This window comes from Dermacentor albipictus, chromosome 7 (genome assembly GCF_038994185.2).
Source record: "Dermacentor albipictus isolate Rhodes 1998 colony chromosome 7, USDA_Dalb.pri_finalv2, whole genome shotgun sequence".
NCBI lineage: Eukaryota > Metazoa > Arthropoda > Arachnida > Ixodida > Ixodidae > Dermacentor > Dermacentor albipictus.
Window position 1 is genome coordinate 62315108 of NC_091827.1, and position 24141 is coordinate 62339248.

The 24141-nt window shown below is 47.6% G+C and overlaps 1 protein-coding gene across 6 annotated transcripts in view; it reads left to right on the forward strand.

Moving 5' to 3' along the window:
• The window catches only part of Snap25 (Synaptosomal-associated protein 25kDa), a 413499-nt gene that overhangs the window by 326093 nt on the left and 63265 nt on the right, over nt 1-24141 (forward strand). For 3 of the 6 annotated variants that reach the window (XM_065435699.1, XM_065435697.1, XM_065435701.1), the window contains exons 3-5: nt 6882-6923; nt 20264-20312; nt 21539-21656. In XM_065435699.1, the coding sequence (XP_065291771.1) occupies nt 6882-6923; nt 20264-20312; nt 21539-21656 (209 nt within the window). Of the gene's footprint in view, nt 1-6881; nt 6924-18653; nt 18703-20263; nt 20313-21538; nt 21657-24141 lie in introns of all 6 variants that reach the window. The other 3 variants (XM_065435700.1, XM_065435703.1, XM_065435702.1) reach the window with 1 other exon arrangement.

Sequence of the window (24141 nt, forward strand, 5' to 3'; positions counted from 1 at the left end):
CCAAGCGGCGCCGCCTCTTTCCTTCCGTGCGCTTCTTTTTCTTAGTGTTACCTGAAGACCGTTTTTCTTTTTGATGGTTCTTGTTCGGTTACATTTGTTATGCCACTGTGAGGGCTTGAGGAGCCTCGGGCGCACACCTTGGATTTTCGATCGTGGTTATAACCATGAGCACGGTTGCCGAATGGATGTGAGGGGAGGAGAGAGGGGAGGGAACGGGCGATGTATTTGCAGTTAAAGGGACACTAACGGCAAATATTCAGTGAAACTAAAGTGATAGATTAGTGCTCGAGAATCTCAAAGTTGTCAATATTATCGCGAAAAGACCCTTAATAATCGAGAAATTGACGTAAAAGCACGTAAAAAAGACGTAAAATTGACATATTAGCTGAAGCAGGCTAGGTGACCATTTGTCGCCGCCCCGTTTCGAAGGGCACGTCAAATTAAATTCATCACCAATCATCGTATCGAAAGATAACGGCCCTTCTCCGCCCCGTGGATATACGTTGAAGCGTGCCCGTACGCACTGCATAGAAACAGTATTGCGTACAGCTCTCTTAATCAACTTCAAATCAAATCATATTGTTTTCCCTCAGATAAAACAGTTTCTAGAGAGGGTACATTGGCAAAAAGTTTTCGTGGACAGCTTGGACGGGCCAATAAACCCTTGACAAGACATTCGGGATGACAACAATGCATGACCAAAAGGTAGAATATGATTTCCAACTTCATCCCACCCTCCTTTGTCTTCCTTCCCCAAACTACTCCCCCGCGTGATAGTAGCAGGCGAGGGGCGTGTCACTCAAACCGATCTCCCCACCTCTCTCTCCATAAAGCTCCTCATCCTATATGTTTTGCTGCTGATCCTCAAGAAAAAAAAAAGCAAAAGCAGTACGCGTTCCACAATATACTAAGGCTTGCGTTTCCGACGCATTTCATAAAGGTGTAACGAGAAATACTCGTTCTTGTCGTGAGAAACCGTGAGAAACCGTGAGAAATACTCACGGTTTCTTGTCCGTGAAAGCGACATTGAAATGGTACATAATTTAAACCAATAATGTGTTATATTATATCTCTGCTTTGCCTTGTCTGATCGGAAAAAGAAAAGTCGATTATATCTGGAGAAAGTAATTGGCAGACTTACTTGCATATCTTGAATTTTGTGCCTAAGCCTGCATGTAAGCCTGTGCACGAGTGGATTGTCAAGAATTTGAAAGCTCTTTCTCGTATTTGGACCGTTTTCGGCGCAGGAAAAATGTAATCGGATGCTTGCTAGCTCGCACATTCGTTTTCTTTATAGTTTATGATGTTGCTGTTACGCAAGAAACGATTGCTCAGAGCCGATCGGATAGCTGTTCGAAAATTTCGACTTAACGGCGAGCTTGAGAAACGCCGTCGTTCACTTGTCTTTTGGGTCTCGCATCTTTTCCAGTTTGTCGAGCCTTTCCTTCGTGGCAGTATCGTCTGTTTCGCTATTGCTGAAGCCTAATTTACTAACGCGGCTTAACCAAATCTTCAATTTTATTGCATAGGGGCTTCCTACTAAATAATTCTAGAGGGAGCTGGCGTGGTAATCGTTCAGGGGATATCCAGATAAGGGGTACCCAGAGAAGAAAGCAGACCGACACTAGACATTACCGGAGCCTATGACAACGTAGACCGCAACGTTTTGTGAGATATTCTTGAAGGGAAAGGCTTAGGCAACGACTGTGTACAGCTTTTGAGGGAGATTTACCTAGAAGATACCGTTTGCGTTGAATGGGAAGGGATGGGGAGCGAGGGGAAAGTTGATATCACCAAGGGAAGGAGACAAGGTGCCCTTCATCCCTGCTGCTATTTGTGGTGTACGTGTTAAGGACGGAAATTGCGCTAGAAGGAATCGGTATCGGGCTTAATCTCTCATACAAGCAGGCGGGCACCATAGTAGGGCATCAGCTTCCAGGTTTGTTCTCGGCGAATGACATTGTGTTGCTTGCTAACAAGCAAAGAGATATGCAACATGTGGTTAATATCTGTGGATAGGGGTGCAAAAATTTCGGATTAATATGTAGCGTTAAAAAATCTGGTTTTATGGTATTCGTTGAAAGCGGTGCATAGACAGTGCCTATACAGGGCCAGGAAATACCTCGGATAAAAAGAATGCAAATACCTTGGTGCATGTATAAATGAAGGCGATAGACATAGGAAGCACAGGAAAAAAACAATATCCGTGGGGACGAGAAATGCGGCCATAATGAAACACAGAGCGCTGTGGGAATACAACAGGTATGAGGTACTCCGGAGTATGTGGAAAAGTGGAATGGTTCCAGGAGTTACATTTCAAAATGCGGTTGTTTGCTTAAGTCAGAGGCACAGACAGTCAGGACTCGGATGTCAGCCAAAGGTCAGTGGGACGCCTCGCATTGAGCGCTCAGGGGAAGGCTACAAATGAAGCTGCGCAGGATGATATGGGCTGGACTAGTTTTGAAGAGAGGGAAGCTCAGAGTAATGGTAAGAGGGATAGCAGGGGAAAGTGGACATGTCCACAATAGAGATTAGTAAGAGGCGATTGGAGGTTTGGTGGCTGAAAAATAGGGAGACCACTAGTAGCGGAGGCACTAGAAAAAGCAGGCTCCAACAGTGGCTCACAAGTGTGATGTCGAGTATGCTCAGAAGTTTGATGCTGAGAATGGTGTGTGTGTGTGTGTGTGTGTGTGTGTGTGTGTGTGTGTGTGTGTGTGTGCGTGTGCGTGTGCGTGTGTGTGTGTGTGTGTGTGTGTGTGTGTGTGTGTGTGTGAAAGAGAGAGAGAGAGAGAGGGGACATTATGCAAAATCAAAACTGCTTCGTGGCGCAGCACACAGCCCCGTTTCAAAGGGGACGCTTATAGCATCCATCTATCCATTCATTGAGGTACCATGGGAACAGAACGTGCCTCCCGTTGAGTTCTGGTTCCTGACTCGAATATATAACTTTTCTTTTTTTTCCTTTATTTTGGTGAAGCTTGAAACTGCAGTGAGCTAAACCACGGGATCGTTTGTGCCGCGGGCAGTTCTGAAGTGGCGCCCGTCCAATCGCCTTGATGATTGCATGCAGGACGACGCCTTTCTCGCCAACACAATTAACGTCAATGAACAGTGACGAGTGCATTGTGCATGCATTCGTTCTTTCAGTGCTTTTTTGCGACGGCAGTTAGCAGCAGCGGGGAATGAAGCGCCCCGCGGGCGAGCATTAGCTATTATGCGACACCGGTTGGTCTAATCTTCGTGCTTGTAGCTTCATATGTTCTTGCCACGTTATGTATTACCCTTTGTAAGTGTTCTTTGTTTTTTTTTTCTTCTTAAGGTAGAAACGCAATAGTTTCATGCGTACATTGTGAATTGTTGCTTTTAAATCGAAGCTACAGGCGTACACTGAATCAATTTGAATTGATAGAGCATTGTCGAAAAAAATCTGCTGTCGTAGATTTCGCGGTAATAGCTTGTTCAATAGAACAGGAAGTGACGGTCGAAGTGTGATTTTTGAACATTTCGCGCTGAAGCTTGATGGCCGAAACGTCAGTGGCTGTCACGTATTGCAAAGCCCCTTTGCTTTTTGGTCGCTGTAGTAGTTGTAGCTTCAGTAAAAGGTTTTGAAACTTGTCAGGCTCTGTGTTCTGCCTCTTCCTATTTTGTCGGTAAAGATTGAACTGTAGGCCCGAGCAGACGCTGCCGAAACCGTGACGTCACGTCGAGCTGGTGCGGGAATTTCAAGACGGCGTCGCCACTGTACTTTTCGCTATCGTGTCCCTTTTACGGATTACCAAGCGTCTTGTCGCACCCGCCGTAGTTGCTCAGTGGCGATGGTGTCGGGCTGCTGAGCACGAGGTCGCGGGATCGAATCCCGGCCACGGCGGCCGCATTTCGATGGGGGCGAAATGCGAAAACACCCGTGAACATAGATTTAGGTGCACGTTAAAGAACCCCAGGTGGTCGAAATTTCCGGAGTCCGCCACTACGGCGTGCCTCATAATCACAAAGTGGTTTTGTCACGTAAAACCCCATAATTATTAATTAGCGTCTTGTCGCGGTGCGAAGAGGCTTGTTTTGGTGTTGTGGAAGGGTGATTTACTTCCACAGCTCAAACCATTCGCCTCTCTAGTTTGTCGCCATAAAGCGCAATATCTCGTGGAAAAGCATTAATTCGTTTGCAAAACAACAACAACAATAACAAAATAGCAAACAATGCCGTTTGAAGCCAGAAGGACGGAGCTTAAACAAATCGATGTACACCGTTCTCATTCTGTCTGAACTGTCTCGCTTGCAGCTCCCTTCGACCATGTAGCGTCAGAGTCCCCTCCTCGTTTTGGAATTTCTCTCTCTCTCTTTTTTTTTGTATGAAAGCCATCGCTCTGCTGTACCTTGGCTCCGTGCACACATTCATGCCGGCTGACGAGCATTCTGGCGTGCGCGCGCTCAGCGGCTTCACTGCATACGCTCGCGTGAGCTCGAAGAAGAGCACGTCGCTCTTTTTTTCCCCAGTACAGCGCCGCAGCTTGGCAGCGTCCTCTTTTCTTCGTCCCTATCTGTCGCCGTTTCCCTGGCGTCATCACTCTCGGGAGCGTCCGAGCCGGTCTGTTCAAAAGCCTTATACCGGCGCATATCTGCCGTGCTCGAGGCTCGCGCGTCGGATCCCCCGGCGTGCGCCGCGCTTGTCTTTAATTAAGCCCCCCTTAATGAACGGTGCACCTTTCCGAGCGTGTCCCGTCTGCTCCGTCTCGTCTGCTCCTTCTCGTCTGCTCTGTTTCGCAGCCGCCATCTTTTTTCGCAGCGCGTTTCTCAGTCTCGCAAGCGGAATGAACGAACGGTTTGGGGGATCAGGTGGTGGGGATACCCGGCCTCCCCAAGGAGAGCCCTTGTTCCGTCGTAGTTCGATTGCGTCCCGAATGGGCGAGCTTTTTTTTTTTTTCGCGGAAACGCCAGCGAGAGCGGCACGGGATATCCCGCGTTGTTAGCGCAGATGGCGCACTTTCACTGTTGTGCCAGTCACAGCTCGGGGTCCTTAACGAAACAGTTCGGCTAGCGCTGTGAGATCCCGGGTCTAGGTAAACTTGGACCGCCGGCGGTCGATAATTCGTTATCTTCCGGGAATGGTGTTGGCCGTTTTATATGCGTTCGGGCTCCCTTGTCGGTCGCCGTGTCCGTTCTCCACCGGATAACCTTTTTCGGGGGACGTAGGGCAGGGGGCTTACGGCATTCGGGCATGTGACGCTTAATTGCGCCGATGCCCTAAAGGTCGCCGAAATGTAGCGGCAAGCTTTGCTTGGTCAGTATGTAAATGCTCAGCAGCGAGACCGCCTGGGCATGGCCGTGCTCTCGTGGCTTCCCTGCTGTACAGCCCATTTGTAAAGCAGAGAGGGATGCTTGCTTTTCTTCCAACCCTACAAACTATCACTCGTTCGCCCATTCATTAACAACCCGCGGCTGTATATCTGAGTGGCCGGACAGAAACCTGTGACTCCAGCATTGTGGGCGAGAAATACCGGTTCGCTCTATGTTTTCTCTCGAAATTTCCAGGTGAAGCTGTCGCATTTTAAGGAAAATAAACGGAAAGAAACAATGATTCGTTTGACAAACTTTTTGTTAGAGTCCTAAACACTAACGGTAAATTTGGTGTCGAAATTGTGTTCCAAACCGTGTACGCCTTGTCGCTCCTGTTCATCACGAAATAGCGTTTATTCCTCGATGCCCCCTTTATCGTTTCTCAGAATATGGTGGATTCGACTACAAACGAAGCAAAAGAGAACCGCGCTTTGCGTGTGTGTGTGTGTGTTTGTTTGTTTGTTTGTTTGTTTGTTTGTTTGTTTGTTTGTTTGTTTGTTTGTTTGTTTGTTTGAGCGCGGATGCCCGCGCTCCAAACATTTTCCATGTATTTGGCCTTCGTTGAAATACGTAATTGACGGGCAGGAATCGTCCTGTCCTTCACTTAAAATCGTCAGTGTAATACTAAGCGCAATATTACTGATACTACAATACTACGATACTAATCATGAAGATAATAGAGGTTCCTCAGATTTACCGCTGTGCTACCTGCGTTGGCCATGTCTACGTTCGCACTGCCCATTTTGTGGGCGTTCCAAGCGCTTGCGTATCTACTTTCCTTCCGCTGCATTGTTGTGGCGCTCCCGTCGAAACGAACGTCATGCGTGTCTTGCTTTACTCCGGGTGCGTGTGTGTATATATATATATATATATTAGTGTGTGTGTGTGTGTGTGTGTGTGTGTGTGTGTGTGTGTATGTGTGTGTGTGTAAAACCTCTGTGTCGTATGCTACGCAGCTTGGCTCAATTAGGCGTAGCTACCAGCTGTAGCGGCACGCATTTCGAAGCCAATGTATAACGCCGACCGAAACCTCGGCTACCGTTATTTCAGCGTCTGACCAATAAAACTGCGTGAACATTTTAATTTGTTTTGGGGTCAGATGATTCTTGCTGCGACTGTAACAAATAGGTTTAACTAAGTGAAACATATTTGCAAAAAGAAAAATCGTGTACTTAATTGAACTTAAGTGGAAATAGATTAAGAATGCAGAGCACGGTGCCTGTTCACAACGTACTGACGTAACAAATCTGCTTATATCTATGAAATCTGTCGACTTGTTGAGTAAAAACATATTTTTTTTTATTCCATTTTTGCCAAAGTTTCGAATTTTTCGACCTAGACTGTATTATTCAATTTTCGAACTATAAGGTAGATGTGCATCTTCGATGACGCGCTGCAGGAAGTGGCTTTGTTTCTTTCGGCAAAAGATTTACGCCGTTTTTGTGCGTTGCTTAACGGAGCACATTTCTTTCGTTCTGTTTTTTTTTTTTCTGAGAGATTTCTGGTCCTCAATTTATAACCGTTGTTTCTTTCTTTCTTTCTTGCAGTCGTTGGAGAGGACGAGGAACATGATATCACTATGCGAAGAGGTGAGCGTCTCTTTCCTGATCCTTCTCTCTGTCGTGCTTTGACTGCCCTTTTGTGCTTTCCGCGCACTCGTTTGAATGCGTGACCTGTGGCGTGCAGTTTTCAGGCTCTCCACGAGGCACACTATAACCTCTCTCAAGCTGCCGAAATGGAGGCCTCGAAAGTAAGCCGGGGAGGTACGTCAGGTGGCCCGCAGCGATAATCGCGCTTACGTAGCCGTTTGCAGCTTAGGCCCCTTGGCTACTAGCTGGCTGCTACAGTGTTGAAACAATAATAAAAAAAAATTGGGGATGGACGGCCGCGGGGGAGGGCAGGTGGGTAGTAGGTGCTGCTAATCTCTCCAGCTCGTTTTTCTGGCTACGAAAGAGATAACCAATAATCGGGAACATCATAGTGGTACTAGCTAGCTACTATAGCGTTAAAAGAAAAAAAATTGGAGATGGTGGGGGGGGGAAGGGGGGGGGGGGCAGGTGGGTAGTAGGTGCTGCTAATCTCCCCAGCTCTTTTTTCTGGCTACGAAAGAGGCAACCAATAATCGGGAACATCATAGCGGGATGGTCGCTCTTGCACGATAAGCTGCTTTTCGTGCCTCAGCGCTTCCTACCGTCATCGCGTATTTGTGTGTTGGTGGAGTCGGAGCTAAATTTTAGGTTGTTCCTGTGCCTCCTAGAAAGGAAGTATACAGAGGCTCGCCCGACTGTCTTCGGCAGCGCCGTGGGTAATGTTTGTTTTCCTCGAGTCCGTTGACACTAGTTTCTCTCGCGAAATACCGCAGTCTCAGCACTCCACACCGGAAACCTGAGAGCGTACTTAGCGCGCATTGGTGTCTCGCATCGGTCGACGTATCGATCACCGGGCAGCGTCCGTAGATGTAGGGAGGGAGGATTGCGAGGCGTTAATGCCAGCCAAGCCACGGACAAATGGGGAAGCGCTAGTTGTGTTCAGAGGGGCTCTTTAAGGCTCACCTGTGGTCCCCCTTTTTTTTTCTTTTTTACCCGCCGTGGTTGCTCAGTGGCTATGGTGTTAGGCTGCTGAGCACGAGGTCGCGGGATCGAATCCCGGCCACGGCGGCCGCATTTCGATGGGGGGCGAAATGCGAAAACACCCGTGTACTTAGATTTAGGTGCACGTTAAAGAACCCCAGGTGGTCGAAATTTCCGGAGTCCTCCACTACGGCGTGCCTCATAATCAGAAGGTGGTTTTGGCACGTAAAACCCCATAATTTAATTTAATTTTGTGGTCCATCTTTCCCGAGCCATTTGCTCGTCATGGAAGCCTCGTTAACTGCGCGCCACATGACAGGATTCGCACTTCCAAGCGCGTCCTTGGACCCGCTTGTGCATACGCCACTGTCGCACGTGGCCTGTTGGATGTCACTTTAATTGAGCGGTCTTCGTCGAAGTTCCATTCGTTACTCTCCATTACGCAGCGCTATTGCGCAAGTAAACGTTTACAGAACGACCTGGAATTCCCTGGCAAGTGCAGTGATGTGTAGCTTTCTGTGAGGGCCTAGGGCCACATAGAGTGTGGCGTAATGTTGAGAACATTAGAATAGCAGCTTGGTTTGTTGGTTTTCCATCCCGGTGTTAACAGCGCAAAACGCTTGTGGTGTCGTCTTCTCGTCTTGTGTCCCGTCTACGTTTTGCGCTGTTAACTCCAGGATTGAGAACAATAGGGCATGAGGTATAAGCACAGTACTAGCTGCTGCAAATACAAAGTGTGAAGTCCGAGGGTACAAAGCGAGAGCGTGCCTTTATGTGCCTTGTGCGACGTTTAATGTAACTTTCAGTCAATGACATTAGCCTGCAGGATTCCACACCAGTTTTAAGCTTTCATTGAGCACTCGGATACCTGCGAGGTTATTTCTGCTAACTGCGGATGGACATGTGCGCGCGATGCGTTTCATATCTTAGCCGAGCGTGTGTTTAAGCCGTGGCCGCGGACGGGCCCAATGAGCCCGAGGTTACCCTGTGCACCTATTGACGAAACATGGGGCTCGCCCGTCTAGAACCGGATGATGGGTCATTTGTCTGTCACGAAGGCACCGCGAGTGTCGCATCCATCTATAGTTGGCGCTATTTCTTCACGCATGTCGCAGTATGTTTGGACTGAACATGCAGGTCATGCACTCGTAAAAAAAGGAACAGAAGGTTCGGGAAAATAAGTTTCGCCAACTTTTTTTCTGTGTGCGTGTGTGTGTATTAGGTGAATTATTTGGACTCTGTCTACTGCATACTATGTACCGCTTAATAGCGCTAGTAACATAAAAAAAAATACTTCTCTTGTCACTGCGGTCTCTGATGTCTTGTTACTACATGAATTAGGAACTCTGTACGTGCCCCTACAGTCCAAAAGGTTACGTCACCAAGTCACTTTTTCAGAGAATTCGGTTGTTAAAAGTTAATATACTATGTGTGATAGACAGTGCTCGCGTTATAATCTAATCTGTGTCTCATGTCCGTGCAGTGTCCATGCAAAAAATTATTCACGGAACAGCCTACAGCAAATAAGTTTTTATAGCGTAGCTTATTGCTTCGCGAAGAGTCTGGCGTTCCCAGGAAACGACGCCGTTGCTTTCTCTTTCTGTTCTGCGCCTTGCATACGCCCCACTACACACGTGCCCGCAAGTTCAGCGAGCACTGCCCGGTCAGTAACCACCTGACCCAGGCTTTGTGATGACGGCAACAACAGGACAAGAAAGAGTTATGCCGCATCAGCTTTTGCCCTCCGCTAGAAGAGAGCGAGAGAGACAAAAAAAAAAACCTATCTTGATCCTGTTAGCGACATCGCCTCGCATTTTCGTTTGTAATGCTGTTTCCGAAGCAGACGACGCAGCAGTGAGCAGTTCAGTGAACTGGGTCGCAAGCCTATGCCGATGTAGACAGACTCCTTTTAAAGGAGGCTTTCTTTTATGCCCGCCCGAATTTGAATACCGTTTCATTCGCCGTTATCGACGAGTTCGTGGAAGTCTCTTTGACCGTGAAGGGCAGTGGGATGGCAAAAGTCGAACCGCGGCCGTCCAAGAGACATGCAAGGTCACGTCTGAGCGTTCGATCGCGCCGTAAGGAGGCCATGAAAATGCGCGTGGCATATCGCGGCCCGATTTTAATGCCGTCCACAGCGTGTGTTTTGAAATGCGCATGTTGAAAAGAAAGCGTCAAAAGAGGATTAGCTGTGTTTGTTTTAAATTTCTTCATTTATTTTTCTTTTACAAGATGCGGTTTATCAGAATAGATGAACAAGAACTCCTGTATGGCTTTCGTTCTTTTTTTTTATTTCTTGCTTTCGGTATTGCGTTTTTTTGTTTCCCCAATGCGCCCAGCATTGGTTTTGTCGGCAGCTACGGTAGAGATAGCGTGTAAGCGTTTGCTCGGCACTTCCATAGCAACCCAGGTTCGTTAATGTTCGTTAATAAACGCACGTAATAGTATTCTTTAGAATTCACTGACGCCATTCGAATGAAGGCCGTCGAGGCAAGCGCAACGTATTTCACAGCCGTGGTTTGTCGTCGTTAGCAGTTATCATTCCCAGTTAGGGCGTATTATGCTTTACATAATATATAGGTCCAATAATATCTATCTTCAGGCGTCTGCGACGCGTTTTCGAAATTTTTATTTACAGTCGTTATTACGTATCGTTCCATCGCAGTGCACAATCACACACGCAGCCACTGTAACCCGGAAGATGCGATACGCCCGCATTTGGAAATTCGGGCGCACTTGGCCGCTAACAATTTCTCGGATTGTGTACGCCCGTCCTTCATTGTGAGCATCAATCGCCCGTGCTTATAAAGGCGGTTTGTCTGTCTGCATGGAGTGTCGTTAGCATTTAAATTGCCTCATATTCGGCCTCGTCGACGGCCACCGTTTCGGGAGTTTTCTCCCATTTGCGCGGCCCATTCGCGCAGATGACCACCGCGCCGAAATTTATCCCGCGTGCGTTTTTCTGTTTCGCACGCGGTATCCATTTTCTAGCGCTACGGGACTCGGGTCTTCAAAACGGCAACGCTTCGTTTCTAGATTTTTTTTTTACTTATTAATGTTATCTTATTTCGTGCTGAGAAAGGAGTCCAGAAGGCGCAACTCAATTACACTGTTAAAAAAAAAGGAAAACCGAATAATGTGCGCCGACGCCGTTTAAACCGTTTTAATTCAATAAGGCGTCGGACGCAGGTGCCTCAGCAGGCGCTTGCTTTTTCTGTGTTCGGTCCCCTTTATGCGACATTTAGTTTTAAGCTTTTTCATCCCCAGTACGAAAAGAAAGACAGCCGCCTATTGCAGACGTCGGTGCTTCCTTTAATGGTTTGCCTCTGTTTTAAGTGTCCATTACCTTCACTTGGATGAAGGGAGAACACAGAGGCTGTGGAGGACTGCCGGTGTTTTTCTTAGGGCAAAAAGAAAAGCGTGCTGCGTGTATATGCGTATAGGCGAATGACAGGTTTTCCTAATAGCCTAGGCGAAGTTTGGCACGGACTGCTTGCCGCTTCCGCTCCCGGTCGCATTCGTCACCGCCATCCCGGAAACTACCCGCACACTCCCTTCCTCGGGTCTCGGTCGTTTTCTTTGTCGCCGGATCGCAACAGACGACCGCATTTCGGTGCTCCGTCGTCTGCCATCCAAGACATTTCTGTTTCCTGTGGGTTTCTTTCCTGTCCTTGCGCTCCTTTTCTTTTTTGTCCTGGTTGCCTGCTTTTCCCCAGCCCTTTATTTATTTTTGTTTTTACCTTTCTCGACCACGTTACTTTGGTCTTTTTTTTTTTTCAGTGCAGACGGAACATTCTGCAGTGGAGTGCTGCAGAAAAGCTGATCATCTGCTATTTTGATTGTCGTCTGCCAGTACTCGCTCTCGTCTGCTTTGTCTTCCTTTTTCTTTCTCTGTATTTATGTGTTTCCCAAGTCATACGCGTTTCAAACTTAAGCTTGTGTCTTCGACTTGGAGACACATTCGTACCTCTTTCATTTTCTGTCGTTTTTATTCTGGGCCTAGTAAATTTAATGGATTTGTTTTGCAGACTCCCCGCTTCGCGCCGGCGAAATTCCACGGGAGGCATTTCGAGGCACCCCCCCCCCTCCCTTTCGGGCGGAAAACTCAGTTGAAGTGACACTTTTGGGGCTCTGCCAACGAGCGAGCGTAACTCCATTCAACTCGACAGGCTGTCGCGTCAGATTTATACGTCGTTCGCGATGGCAACGGCTCTCACATTCCTGCCCCGAATCGCGCTTTCTTTAGCATATTCGATTTGGCGAATGTGCCAAACGTCGTTCTGGTCATAACCTCGCTTTGTAAAAAAAGCTTGTGCTGCATACGTTCTTTCCGTATTCTTATTTCCTTCAAACAACCTCTTCAGGGGGAAACGTATGGCCAAATTTCGTCCAGGCTAGTTTCATTTACATGATGTGCTACATAGAGCGGTCTGCAGTGGGCCTGGTATTGGTGGTAGGTTACTTGCGACGTCTGAATTTATCTGCCTCACATATGGCCAGGTTGTTTAGGGAGCACGTCGCATTGAAGGAAGCACTGTAATGTTTGGAAAGCGCCGGCGCAACAATTTTTGCTTTGATCGTGTGACTCGTTTGAAGGACGTGAAGGATTTTGTAGGCAAATAGTAGGCAGTGTCGTTTGTAGGCAGTGCCGTTACACGCTTACAGCTACAGTCGCAAGCTGTCTACAAAAGCCCATGGGCCATTCGAAAGCGATGGTTAGTAGTGCATATGCTTCAAGAGTTGTTCTGAGAACGTTTCGCAACAGATCGTGTGCAGCAACATCGTGTGAGCTGAAACAGTGTAGTTAACTTAAGACACAAAATGACAAAACTCTGAATATACCTTTAGTACTTTAATAGCAGTTTGAGTACTACGCGACGCCTGCGGTTCTAAGGACGTGACGCACCCGCCGCCATAGCCGTCACTGGCTCTGGCTGAGGCTCGAAGGACTAGTCCCTGTACACGTACACCAAATACTCAAGTCATGAGACAACCGCGCGGCAGCCTCGTAGTAAAGCACCACCTGCGTAATGTAGAAGACGCAGGTTCGACTCCCTCCCGCAGCAAGTTGTCCTTGCGTCCGCGTTCACTTCCCTTTTCCTGGCGATTTCTGCATTTCAACTAAAGCAAGAACAGTTCATGTTCCCCTTGCTTTTCCCGTCTCCATTGTCTGCTTCCCTCGTACGCTTGTAACTGAGAAAAAAAGAAATCGAACCCCTTATTCTTGCGGCTCAAAGCCCATTCTCGTTGCTGATTGGCTGACACAACTCCTAGCCTTCGCTGCAAAAGCACGGGTTTGACGAGGCGGATAGCGGACCTCCCCGTCTTCAGTAATTTGGCAAATTCGTCGCAAGAACGTGCGCTGCTTGCTGTTCCAGTTCTTCGATAGAGAGAGAGAGAGAGAGAGAGAGAGAGAGAGATAAGCAGCATTTATTTTGAAAACCCAAGTCCGGGTCTGTGGTCTAGGGTGAGGCTCGACAGATTGAAGCTGACCGTTTTGCTTCTTTCGGCCGCACCTCCGAAGCGCGGGAAAGTTGCTCGAAAGGTGCGTCTTCGCTTGCTTGTAGTCGGTGCTCGCAAGGCGGGGCCACACCTGTCCGCTTATGCACGCGTACACACAACGGGGTCGTGCACCAGAGCTCGCTCTCTCGCTCGCTCGCTCCGGCTTGAGGGAACCACGTATAGCTCTCTATGCAAATGTCGCGCCGTTCCAGTCCTCGACGAAGCGCTGCCGCTGGCTGCATTATATATATTTTTTTTTCATTTTTCTTCTTTTCGCCCGACGGTGTAAGTGTGGGGTGCAGTATGCGCTCCGGGGCATTTCTCGTCCGGGTTTCGGAAGATTTAATAAGCAGCCGACGCTGCGGATTTCTCTCTCTCTCTCTCTCTCTCTCTCTCTCTCTGCGCCTGCACGATAGTCTTTGCCGTAGAGCTAGCTACCGCCTAGTTTATTATTTACGCAAGAAAAATGTTCTCCCGCATAATCTAGCGCTCGAGCCAGGCTGCAACGTAGTTTACAAATACGGAACTAGGACGCGCTCGGTGTGCGAGGACACCTCAGTTTCGGCCTTGCTCTAAACCAGGCTAGTAATTGCTAATCTTTTTTTTACCACCCTTCGTAGTGGTTATTGTGCGCGCTCTTCTTTTTAATCTGAATTTCCTTTTAATGCGCCACTAAAGCACTGGCTGAACTTTCCTATTTTTTTTTTATTATAGCTTGCTCGAATTGTGACAAATTAGATACGCCTTTGAGACACCGCCAAGTATGTTTAAAATACACTATTCTTCTTAAGTAAAAAGCTACCAAGCGTAAGCTCGAATTAGAACGCTTTATTGCTTGCTTTAATTCGCCATGTTTCCCTCTTTTTGTTCTTCACGGAGCTGTTTCTGTCCAAACTTTGTTACGTCCTGCGTGTGAGGCTGCAAATTAAAACCGACGCCTGGGCACCCTTGGCTGACTCAATTTCATTGTCGTTATGTGGAACTTAATCTTTTCTTTCTTTCATTTTTTTTCGAGCTTCTTCAGCGCAAAGCACGCCTCGTGCGTTCGCTGTAGGCACCTGCAGCTCGTATCCAGCGCCGTTAAATACTCTCCATTACTGCGCATTCGAGGAGAAGAATAAAGCTTAATCTTCGGCCGTTGTCGTCGGCGCCAGTGTCAGCTCGTTCGTGCCAGCGGAATCGTCTTTTTTTTTTTTTTCACGCGCTCGCAATTTATGATTCCTCGAGCCTATAACGGCGTTCATGCAGCTTCGCTGACTGCGACAAAAAAAAAAAAAAGTCTACGGGCCCTATATATACCCCGCTGCCTACAAATCTCTATTCTCTCCTTGACACCTTTACGCAAATTAATGGCCCTCCCGTCCGCGCACGTGTGCCCGTTGCTACGGGGACGTTCTCGTTGTTCCGAACTTTTACTTACGCGCCCGTATACCTGTAGCTCCCGTATAGCGCTGATTCGCGCGCGCCCGTCGTGGGATGAATTAAGTATGGCGCGCGGGGCTGTGTGTGGCCTTGTGAATGCGGATGCGGCGGGAGCCGTCGCGATCTGTTGTCTTGTGAACAAGTAGGAGGGGATGTGCTCCTGCACCGTTCGCCGCACGTCAGGCCTAGAGCAGTAAATAACGCCAGCGTTTTGTGTTTATTTGCGACGCCGCGCGATGACTCGGTCGCATCTTTCTTTCTTTTTTTAGCGATCCTTAGTCTTTTTCTCATAGCTCCCACTGTGACTTGCTATCTACCTGTTCTTGCTATATATATGTATATATAACTACTAGAAAGCTACAGGGATGACTAATATTAACGAATACGAGATACATACATACATACACACACACACACACACACACATATATATATATATATATATATATATATATATATATATATATGTATGTATGTATGTATGTATCTCGAGACGAAGGTGCTTAACAAGTCCTCTTGAAGTATTCGTTAATATTAGTGATCCCTGTAGCTTTCTAGTAGGTGGCGCAAATTCCATTGTCACAATTACACCGTATTCCTTAGTATTATGTTAAAACAAAACAAAGGTGACTGTTTATTTGTGGTAAATTAATTAGCAAATGTATTGGTTGGCAGCGTTTCGCTTTTTTTTTTCTCTCTTTAACGATGATTTTATTTTTTATGGCTGTATGTTCGTGGCAGTATTTTGACTGCGGTATTTCAAAGGCAGCCTGTGGCCTTCTTCGTTGCGTAATAAACTTTACTGTGTCGTCTGCCAGGCGCTGTAGCATTGATTCCCGAACCTTCTGTTGATAAGAGTGCACGTGACCTCGCTGTTGAAATTTGCGCAGCCGCAACTGTCGTGCGCGATAACTGTCTTCATCCATGAAGACCCAGCTGTAAAAAAAAAACAAAAAAAAGCAGTGACGAAATGGGGGATGGGGAAGGGAAACATGTGAGTTCGCAGTGGTTGGTCGGAGGATTGTCGATATTGCCATATAGGAAATCAGAGGCTGAATTTACGTTCGCGTCGCGACTTGCGAGTGTCCTCGCTACCCGTCATGTTCGCTGTACCTCCTTTACTTGTTCTTTTTTTCTTGTGTGTGTATCTCAGAAGACTGTAGTGTTTGGTTAGCTTGTGCGGAACCGTTGGGACGTATTGCAAGCACCGCAGACGGCTATTCATACGACAGGAGACACGCAGGACGCGATGAAGTGTTTTACGACGCCGACCACGTAAAATCTCTCTGAGAAACTATATGCGTAAAGGCGCCGCTGTTTCATTCTTATTTTTGAAGCGATCGCAAATACATACGTACAGGCGCCGACAAAAGTGGTATAGCTCCACGCAGAGTCCACGCAGCGGGAGCCGGAGCAGTGGCACACTGCATCGCGACGCCATCTACAGGCAGCATCTGTGATCGAGACAGCCAATGGGTGCCCTTTATTATCGGCAGACATGATCCCATATGCTGCCTGTAGATGGCGCTGCGATGCAGTTTGCCGTTGCTCCGGCTCCCGCTGCGTGGACTGCGTGGAGTTCTACCACTTTTGTCGGCGCCTGTACATAGAAGAGACTCGCACGGCAAAGTGCTCTGCCTACATCCGTGTTTTCTATGCATCCGTTTGTTTCTTTATCGGTGCTTAAAAGTGCGAATGAAATACGCCTTGCCGCAAGGAAGCGCTAGTGCCTGCTTTTTTATCTGTTCGTCGCTACTCACGTATCTCTCGTTCTCCAGTGATTTCCACGCGGTGTCACGTGGTCGGCCTCGCACGCCTATAGCATGTTATCTCGCCTCGCCATCGAAGGCAAACATCATTCAGCCTTCGATTTCGTTCGGGATATTGTCGGTGATAAAGCGAGAAATCCTTCTTTCTTTTTTGCGACTGTATACCTTCATCGCGTCCTGCGTGTCTCCTGTCGTATTAATAGCCTTCTGCGGTGCTTGCAATACGTCCCAACCGTTTTGCACAAGCTGTCCAAGCACTATGTTCTTCTGAGATACAAACAAAAAAAGAAAGACGTAAAGGAGGTACAGCGAACAGGATGGGTAGCGAGGACGTTTGCAAGTCGGGATGCGAACATAAATTTAGCCTCTGATTTCCGGTGACAGATGCGTAGCTATTCCGTCGCTAAAATCAAAGATGACGTGGTAACATACCAGCAGCAATAATGGCGAGCAGAACTTCCTTGCAGAAGGCAATTTCGTTCGAATTGTACTACGCCTAGCGCACTGGTGCGATGGGTTTGATCTTAGAACGACAGAAAGCCGAGCTAGTTGGTAAGGATCCATTATGCAAAAAATCTCACTGGTCATTTGTGCAGCGTTCTGCGTTGCGATAATAATGGGGTGTCCCCGCGCCGCGCAAGATTTTTGCGCAAGTCTCGAAACAGAGTCGTAACCGGTGGAGCGTCGTCTGCTGTCGGAACGCCGCCCGAAGTTTTATTTTTTATTTATTAAACATTGTCTCTTAAGACAAACAGAATGCGAGCAGGCTGGAAGCACGTCTAGACATCGCGTTCTGAAAACGCTCCCTGAAATTAAGCGCCCGCTACGCTGCTGTATCGAGCGTCGTTGCTTATTAAAGCCTCTAATTAAAGTTTGGCGTTTCTCCCATGTGAATCTTGGTGTGTCTTGGTGCGTATTCTTTTTTTCTTTCCTCAACAATAAGTATATCCATCGATACTGTGCCTTTTTCGTGTAGCCCTGTGTCCTTTATCTTTGGGCACTAGCAACTGTGTTGCCTCGGTGGACGCATTACGTTCGTACGCAGTGTTTCACATTGTAGTTACTAGAGAAAAGTTTGGCGCTGAAATTGGTTCACGCATCCTGGAAATCACAGGCAGAACCATGGGTTATTCTTCTATTCCCCCTAGACTCGTTGGGCTTGTCATTGTAGCTTTTTTTATTGTTCTTTTTTTGTGTGTGTGACTGAATTGCGTAGCATGCTAACCTTTTCCGGGAGCACCAGGAGCCATTCGAGCTCATCGATAAATCACGCCGCTACTTCGCGTGCGTGTCGTTAAATGTAGATGAAGTTCGCTGGGCAACTCTGAGAATGCGTAATTGTGTGTTCTGTATCATGAACTTTTGTGTGTGTTTAGAAAGCTTAGCATGCTGGAAATGTGAGGCTAACTGTTGCCGTAGGAAGATTCAGCGATCAAAGTTGATCACCAAAAAAAAAATCAAAATTATGCTGGTGTAACAATCCCTCAATGCCGTTTGGAACGGCTTGAACGAAAGTCGTTGCATTGCCGAGCACGAGGTTGAGGGTGCGATGCCCCGCCGCGGCGGCGGCCTCTTTTCACTGGAAACAGAATAAAAGAATGATTGTGTACCTTGCTTTGGGTGCTTGTATAAGAACCCCACGTGGTGAGAATTAATCCGGTACACCTCCGCTTCGACGCCCCTCGCAACCTGGCGTATACATTTTCGGGGCGCTTAACTCCGTGACTGGATAATTTAGCAACGAAGTTGATCGGGAATGCCCGTACTGCCGCCCATCGTTCCTGTTGTTGACAAACAGCCCGATTGGTGGGGCTATGCAGAGTGGCGCCAGATTTTCCTCTAGAATGCGAAGTGTATGAAACTCCCTTCTGCCCTTTGTGAGCCCCAGTGTAGACCCTATTATACCTACTTCCTCCCCCTCCCCCCCCCCCATTGTCAATCTCTTTCCCCATTAACCTCCTGTTGTTACATTCTTACTGCCCTTACTCACTGTGTCGGCCTTTCCCGCTTTGCCCCCTTCCTTTGCGATTGGCTCCAAACATTCTCTCCCCCTCAGAGCAAGGAAGCTGGCATACGAACATTAGTTGCTCTCGACGAACAAGGAGGTAAGGACTGGGCCTCTTACGTCACGCTCTGGCCAGCGTGACGCCATGCTTGGGGTTTCTGACCCGCACGAGCACTGCACCTCTCCTCCTCCTCATCCTCCTCCCACATTTTATTTTCTACGGTTTTGCAATGTCGTAGGAGTATAGTGTACTTATATCTGTTTTGTTGCTTGAGCCACTTGTGTTGCCTTTAATAGTTTGACGTTTTCTTGTAGTAGATGAGTGACGATTTGTCGTTTCTTTTTTTTTTTCTTCCTGCGTTGACATTCGCACCTTCAGTTCCTTGCTTCAGTGTATGCCGCTGGTCGGCTGCTTGCGTAGTGCAGTAACGTTTTCTCTTTGTTTCTTTTAATTACGGAGCACATTTTCTCTAGTTTAGCTTCGGAAGTTAAGTGGAAAAAATTCCAGCGAACTGATAATAAACGCGCTTAGCGCTTGTCGCTGAGGGCGCCTTTTGGTGCTCCCGACAGCGCTCGAAATGTCCTTCTCAGGTGTGCTTTTGAAGGACGCAACTCGCCTATTCTGCCGCAGTTTTTCTTGCACCTAACTGTCGGCAAGCTTAACGGCCGTCGTATCTCACTAGCTGTGACGTTGCGCCGCCTAGCGCGGGTTCGCGGGTTCGGCCCCAGCCACGGGGGCCGCATTCTGGCAGAGGCGGAATGCAGGAAAAAAAAAAAAAAGAACCCCGCTTACGGTGCATTGAGTGCACGTTAAATAACCCTCAGGTGGTCAAACTTAATCCGGAGTACCCACATTGGAGCGGGGCTCATAATCAAATCGTGGCTTTTTTGCGTGTAAAACAACGGAGTTCAGTTGTAATGCTCAACCTCAGCGTGCTTTATGCATATATGTAGGCGCAAAGTATTTCTTTTTGCAAGAATAACCTTCACGTAGGTGTTCGTCGGGTGCATTTATTTATCGCTATAATTTCATTAAATTCCTTATCGCGTTGTGTGCTACAACTGATAGCGGAGGAATGTTACGCACTACGCAAGCCCGTCCACTGCGTTCCTTGCCTGCTCTCAGCGAAGAGCATGGCTCTTTCTTTATCTCGTTTCCTCAGTTTCGCATTTCTGTTTTTTTTTTCTGTTTTCTTTTCATGGTTGCCACACCTTGGTTCCCGCGCTCGGCTGTGTCCTGCACCACGTTGACCGCCTGCGCACCGGACCTGCACTGCGTCTGCCACCCGAATGCACGCCTATTTCGCCCGGCCATGCCTTGTGTTCTTTGTGTTTTTATTTGCTTTGCTTGTTATTTTTTTTTCTTCACTTCGGCTGGGGTGCGACGCGTCGCAATTTTTGAATTGCTTCGGTCAACACTCCCGGGGCTGTGTTTTACGCACTTTTCGGGTCTGCGTTCTTTATTATTATTCTTTTTTTTTTGTCTGCTTGGTCTATTACACGCTGCTTCGCCACACACCCATGCCTCGTTGCAAACGCCCGTACGATTGAAAAAAAAAATAAAATAAAAACTACGGGTAATGTTCGACGCTGCGTTCGAAAAATCAAACTTTCGCACACTTGTCGCCATTCGTCACCTCGCACTTGACAAAAAAATCCAGGCATCGGACGCTGGTGTGAAAACTATCGTGGAACTCGACAAGCAAGGCGGTAAGGGGCTGCGCGTAGACTGACGTTCAAATAATGTACCGCTCGTTTCCCTTGTGATGTCGCGGTTCCTCCGGCTAACGCTTGTCACCATGTCCGATGACTGGAGACGCGTAGTGTGCTTTTAGGCACGTGATATAGTTAGCATAGTCAACTCAGTTCAATACCACGCATGACATACCACGACATACCACGACATACCAATGTTCGACATACCACGCATGTTTGAAGCGCGGACGAATATATATATATAATGTACTTAGTTGGGTGCGTGCCCCAGGGACCGCGGCATTAGTTTTACCGATGTACCAACTTAAACGCGAAGAACGATATATAAACATTCAGGGTGTTTGCAGGAGCTCACGCGGGATATGCGTAAGGAAACACGAGGCAAGGTAAAAATACAGATTCATATACGCGTGAGAGAGAAGAAAACATAAGGCTCGAATATCACACTGCATATAAAGCACGAAAGTCACAAATAGATGTAAAAAAGAAAGAAAAAAAAGCAAAATCTGCGATACGGTCACAGGACCACAGATGAATTCATATTTGTCGTGTGGATTGCGCGGTTTGGTAGAGCGATCAACGGGAAATTATTTTCGGGCAAATCCACTGAACTGTGCCCCAGAGCGCAAAAGTCTTCGGAGCAGGGTACACTGTAAAATAAGTTACACCTTAAAAGTGAAAAAGAATGTAAATGTATCTATAACTCACACCCTTAGGGTGTCCGTTATATAGATAACACCCTAAGCCTGTGAGTTACAGACACATTTACACCCTTTTTCATTTTTTATGGTGTAAATTATTTTACAGTGTACTCGCAAAAAAAGGACAGAGATAAAAATATTATTTTTCGCAGCCAGCGCGTCCATCTCAAGATTAGAAATAACATTATGGACAGCTTGGGCAGGTGTCACAGATTTAAAATCAAGCGCAGTTCCTCTCCTCTTATGTCAGCTTCGTTGTGTTTCGTGTTCGTGCCGATTTCTTCCAGTCTAATCAGGTCGGAAGACGTGAGGTGTGTAGTGAAGACGTGTATAGCGAAGCAATACTTGGAAGCATTGAAAGTGTTATCCGACAAATATGAGAACCGAAACTGCGTTCCTCTCGTAGAAGTGTAACGGATTGCGTGCCTCGGTGAAGGGTAGACCGCGCACGAGACGCTGTGAACCGGCGTCACGTGACTCTGACTCGTGCTACGCGTCATCTGTGCCGCGCCCTCGCAGAGCAACTGGACCGCATCGAAGAGGACATGGACAAAATTAACGCCGACATGAAAGAGGCCGAGAAGAATCTAACCGGAATGGAGAAGTGCTGTGGCATCTGCGTCTGTCCTTGCCAGAAGTGAGTACGCATCGCAGTGCCCTCCTTTTTGTCGCGTCTGATGAAAGCACGTTCTGTTCTCCGGTCCTTTTTCTTACGCAGCTGCCGTTGCTCACGCTTGGAACAAGCAGTGGTTGAGGGTGTCGCGCGGGTGGTATAAGCCTCGTAACGTGGGTGGCGACGTCGCGTTGCTTCGACTTCATAGCGTGTACACTCCTATACGCCGGTTTGTCAAGCACCGGCAGTGCCGAGAAAAAGAAAAAAAAGAAAACATTTGTAATCAAAAGCTATAGTGCTCCGAAGCGCAGTTATTGTGAGAGATTTAACAAGGAATGCGTAATTATTGTGGAATCACGTTTTAATTCGTTTTCCTATTCAATAGAGGCAGAAGCGATGCGTCAGGCAACTGTGAGATGAAAAAAAAAGAAAGAAAAAGAAACCACAGTCTAGCACAAGCTGACGTCAAATCTCAGGAGTAGCCGCTGTGAATGAGCTTTGAGAGAGAGAGAGAGAGAGAGAGAGAGAGAGAGAGAGTGTGTGTGTGTGTGTGTGTGTGTGTGTGTGTGTGTGTGTGTGTGTGTGTGTGTGTGTGTGTGTGTGTGTGTGTGTGTGTGTGTGTGCGCGCGTGTGCGCGTGTGTGTGCGTGCGTGCGTGTGCATGGTTAGTTGCGTAATCAGACGGCGGCTCGCGCCGCTTATGCGGTTCTTAAATGACGTGTACTCCATGGGTAATTAGTGAAATGGGCAACTAGAGACGCGCGTTTTCGCAAGCATGCGACGGGGCTGCTGCTGTTGGGCGTGACGTCGAATGCTCGCAGCGCCCTTGCAGCCTGACTGCAGATGTGTCGCATACCCTTGCCGTCTCCTTTATGAGGCTCAAGCAATACGAAAAAAAAAAACTATCGGGGCTATGGCACAGAGCAGGGTTCTATCATAGTAGGACTATCAGCACAAACAACTTCACAGTCTCGTGTTGCTTGCTTAATGTTTATTCAAGGTTGTATGGTTTACGCAGGGTGTTGTCTATTGTCGTTGATGCGTTCATCGGTCCTCAGCACGCCTGTCATAATTCGCTCTCTTCTGTGGATAAGTGCCATTCTAAGAACATAAACTTAGTCGAAGAGCACTGTTGCCGAGAAGGTTGCTTTTCAGCGCGTATATATTCAGATGGCGTACTTGGTGCTGAGAACGTTCTGTTTATGTTTGTCGAAACTTGTTTCTATAAGTAGTCTATAACTTTCCCGTTAAAATTGTTGTTTAGCTTGCTCGAATCGACGCCGTAAGTAACCCTTGTCGCACGTATGTTAAATCGACGCAGTCGTTTTTCACAGACTTCGTGTTTTCTATGCGAGCAATTTCTCGTGAAACGGGGCAGCGACCCCTTTACAAGCGATGAACGGGAGTTTCACATGCAGCTCGAAAGCTTTAAGCCACACAAAAACGCAGCGGCGAAGATTCGTTCGAAACGCCTTCGTTTTAACTTCTCTTGCGTTTAAGTGTTGCCTAACTGCGTGTGCCGCCCGGCATATACATTGCTGACTTCGTCGCTCTGTGCAAACCACGGCGCGTAGTGGTTTGAAACCTTTCGTGTCGCGTATCGATGGAACTGAAAGTTTCTTCCTCTTTTTTTTTGTCTTTCTTGAAAGCCAGTATATAAGCGAGCTTCGTGGAAATTTACTAAAGCTGCACGTTTCTGAATTGCAGCCATTCAACTCTTGATTTCCTGCATTTTTTTTTTCTGTAGGGAAATATGCAACTCGCGTCACACAAACGTGTGCGACCTCTACTTGCAATCGCGTTTTAAAACAAGCTCGGGACATTGGAGTCAAAGTCCTGCGCGAATTCAAGTTCTTGCGCGCTTTCTTTTTTCTCTGTGTTCTCCGAGCACGCTGTGTGAAACGGTGTCTTCGGTCACATTCCTTTAGAAACTAGAGTCTGAACGTTCTCATCTAGCGGGGGTCCAGCGTGCAGCCTTGCCATTAGCGTATAGAACTGCCTATAGTCTTTCGCCAGATTACAGGCGATCGTTATGGCAACGGTTTAGACAGTTTTAGGACAATCGTCTTCGGGGGTGAGTCTGTTGGTCTTAGGCCGTTAGTCGGCGAGGTCGCTGTTGATCGGATCGTGGCCGGGTCACGCGCCGCAGACCAAGCGCGCGCATATGCAAATTTGGGGCGCCGAATCGGGATCCTCTCGAATAACGTATGCACGCGCCGACATTATCCCCGAACGTTTGCTCCCGGCTGGAAAGTAAACAGCGGGCGAGTTCTTTTCGGCATTGGCTGATCGTCCGAAGTATCTCCGTGATCTCTTTCTCATTCTTTTTTTTTTAAAGTAGATTCACGCAAAGAAAGAAAAGAAAGACGTCACAAATGGAAACGCTTTTGTATCGGCTCGTGCTGTGGTCAGATTTGCACAAAATGACCTCGAAATACCCCAAAAATATCGTCGCTCGCGGTTTTCGAAATGCTTGAGCCTATGGGTCGTTTCGAGCACGCCACGCGATC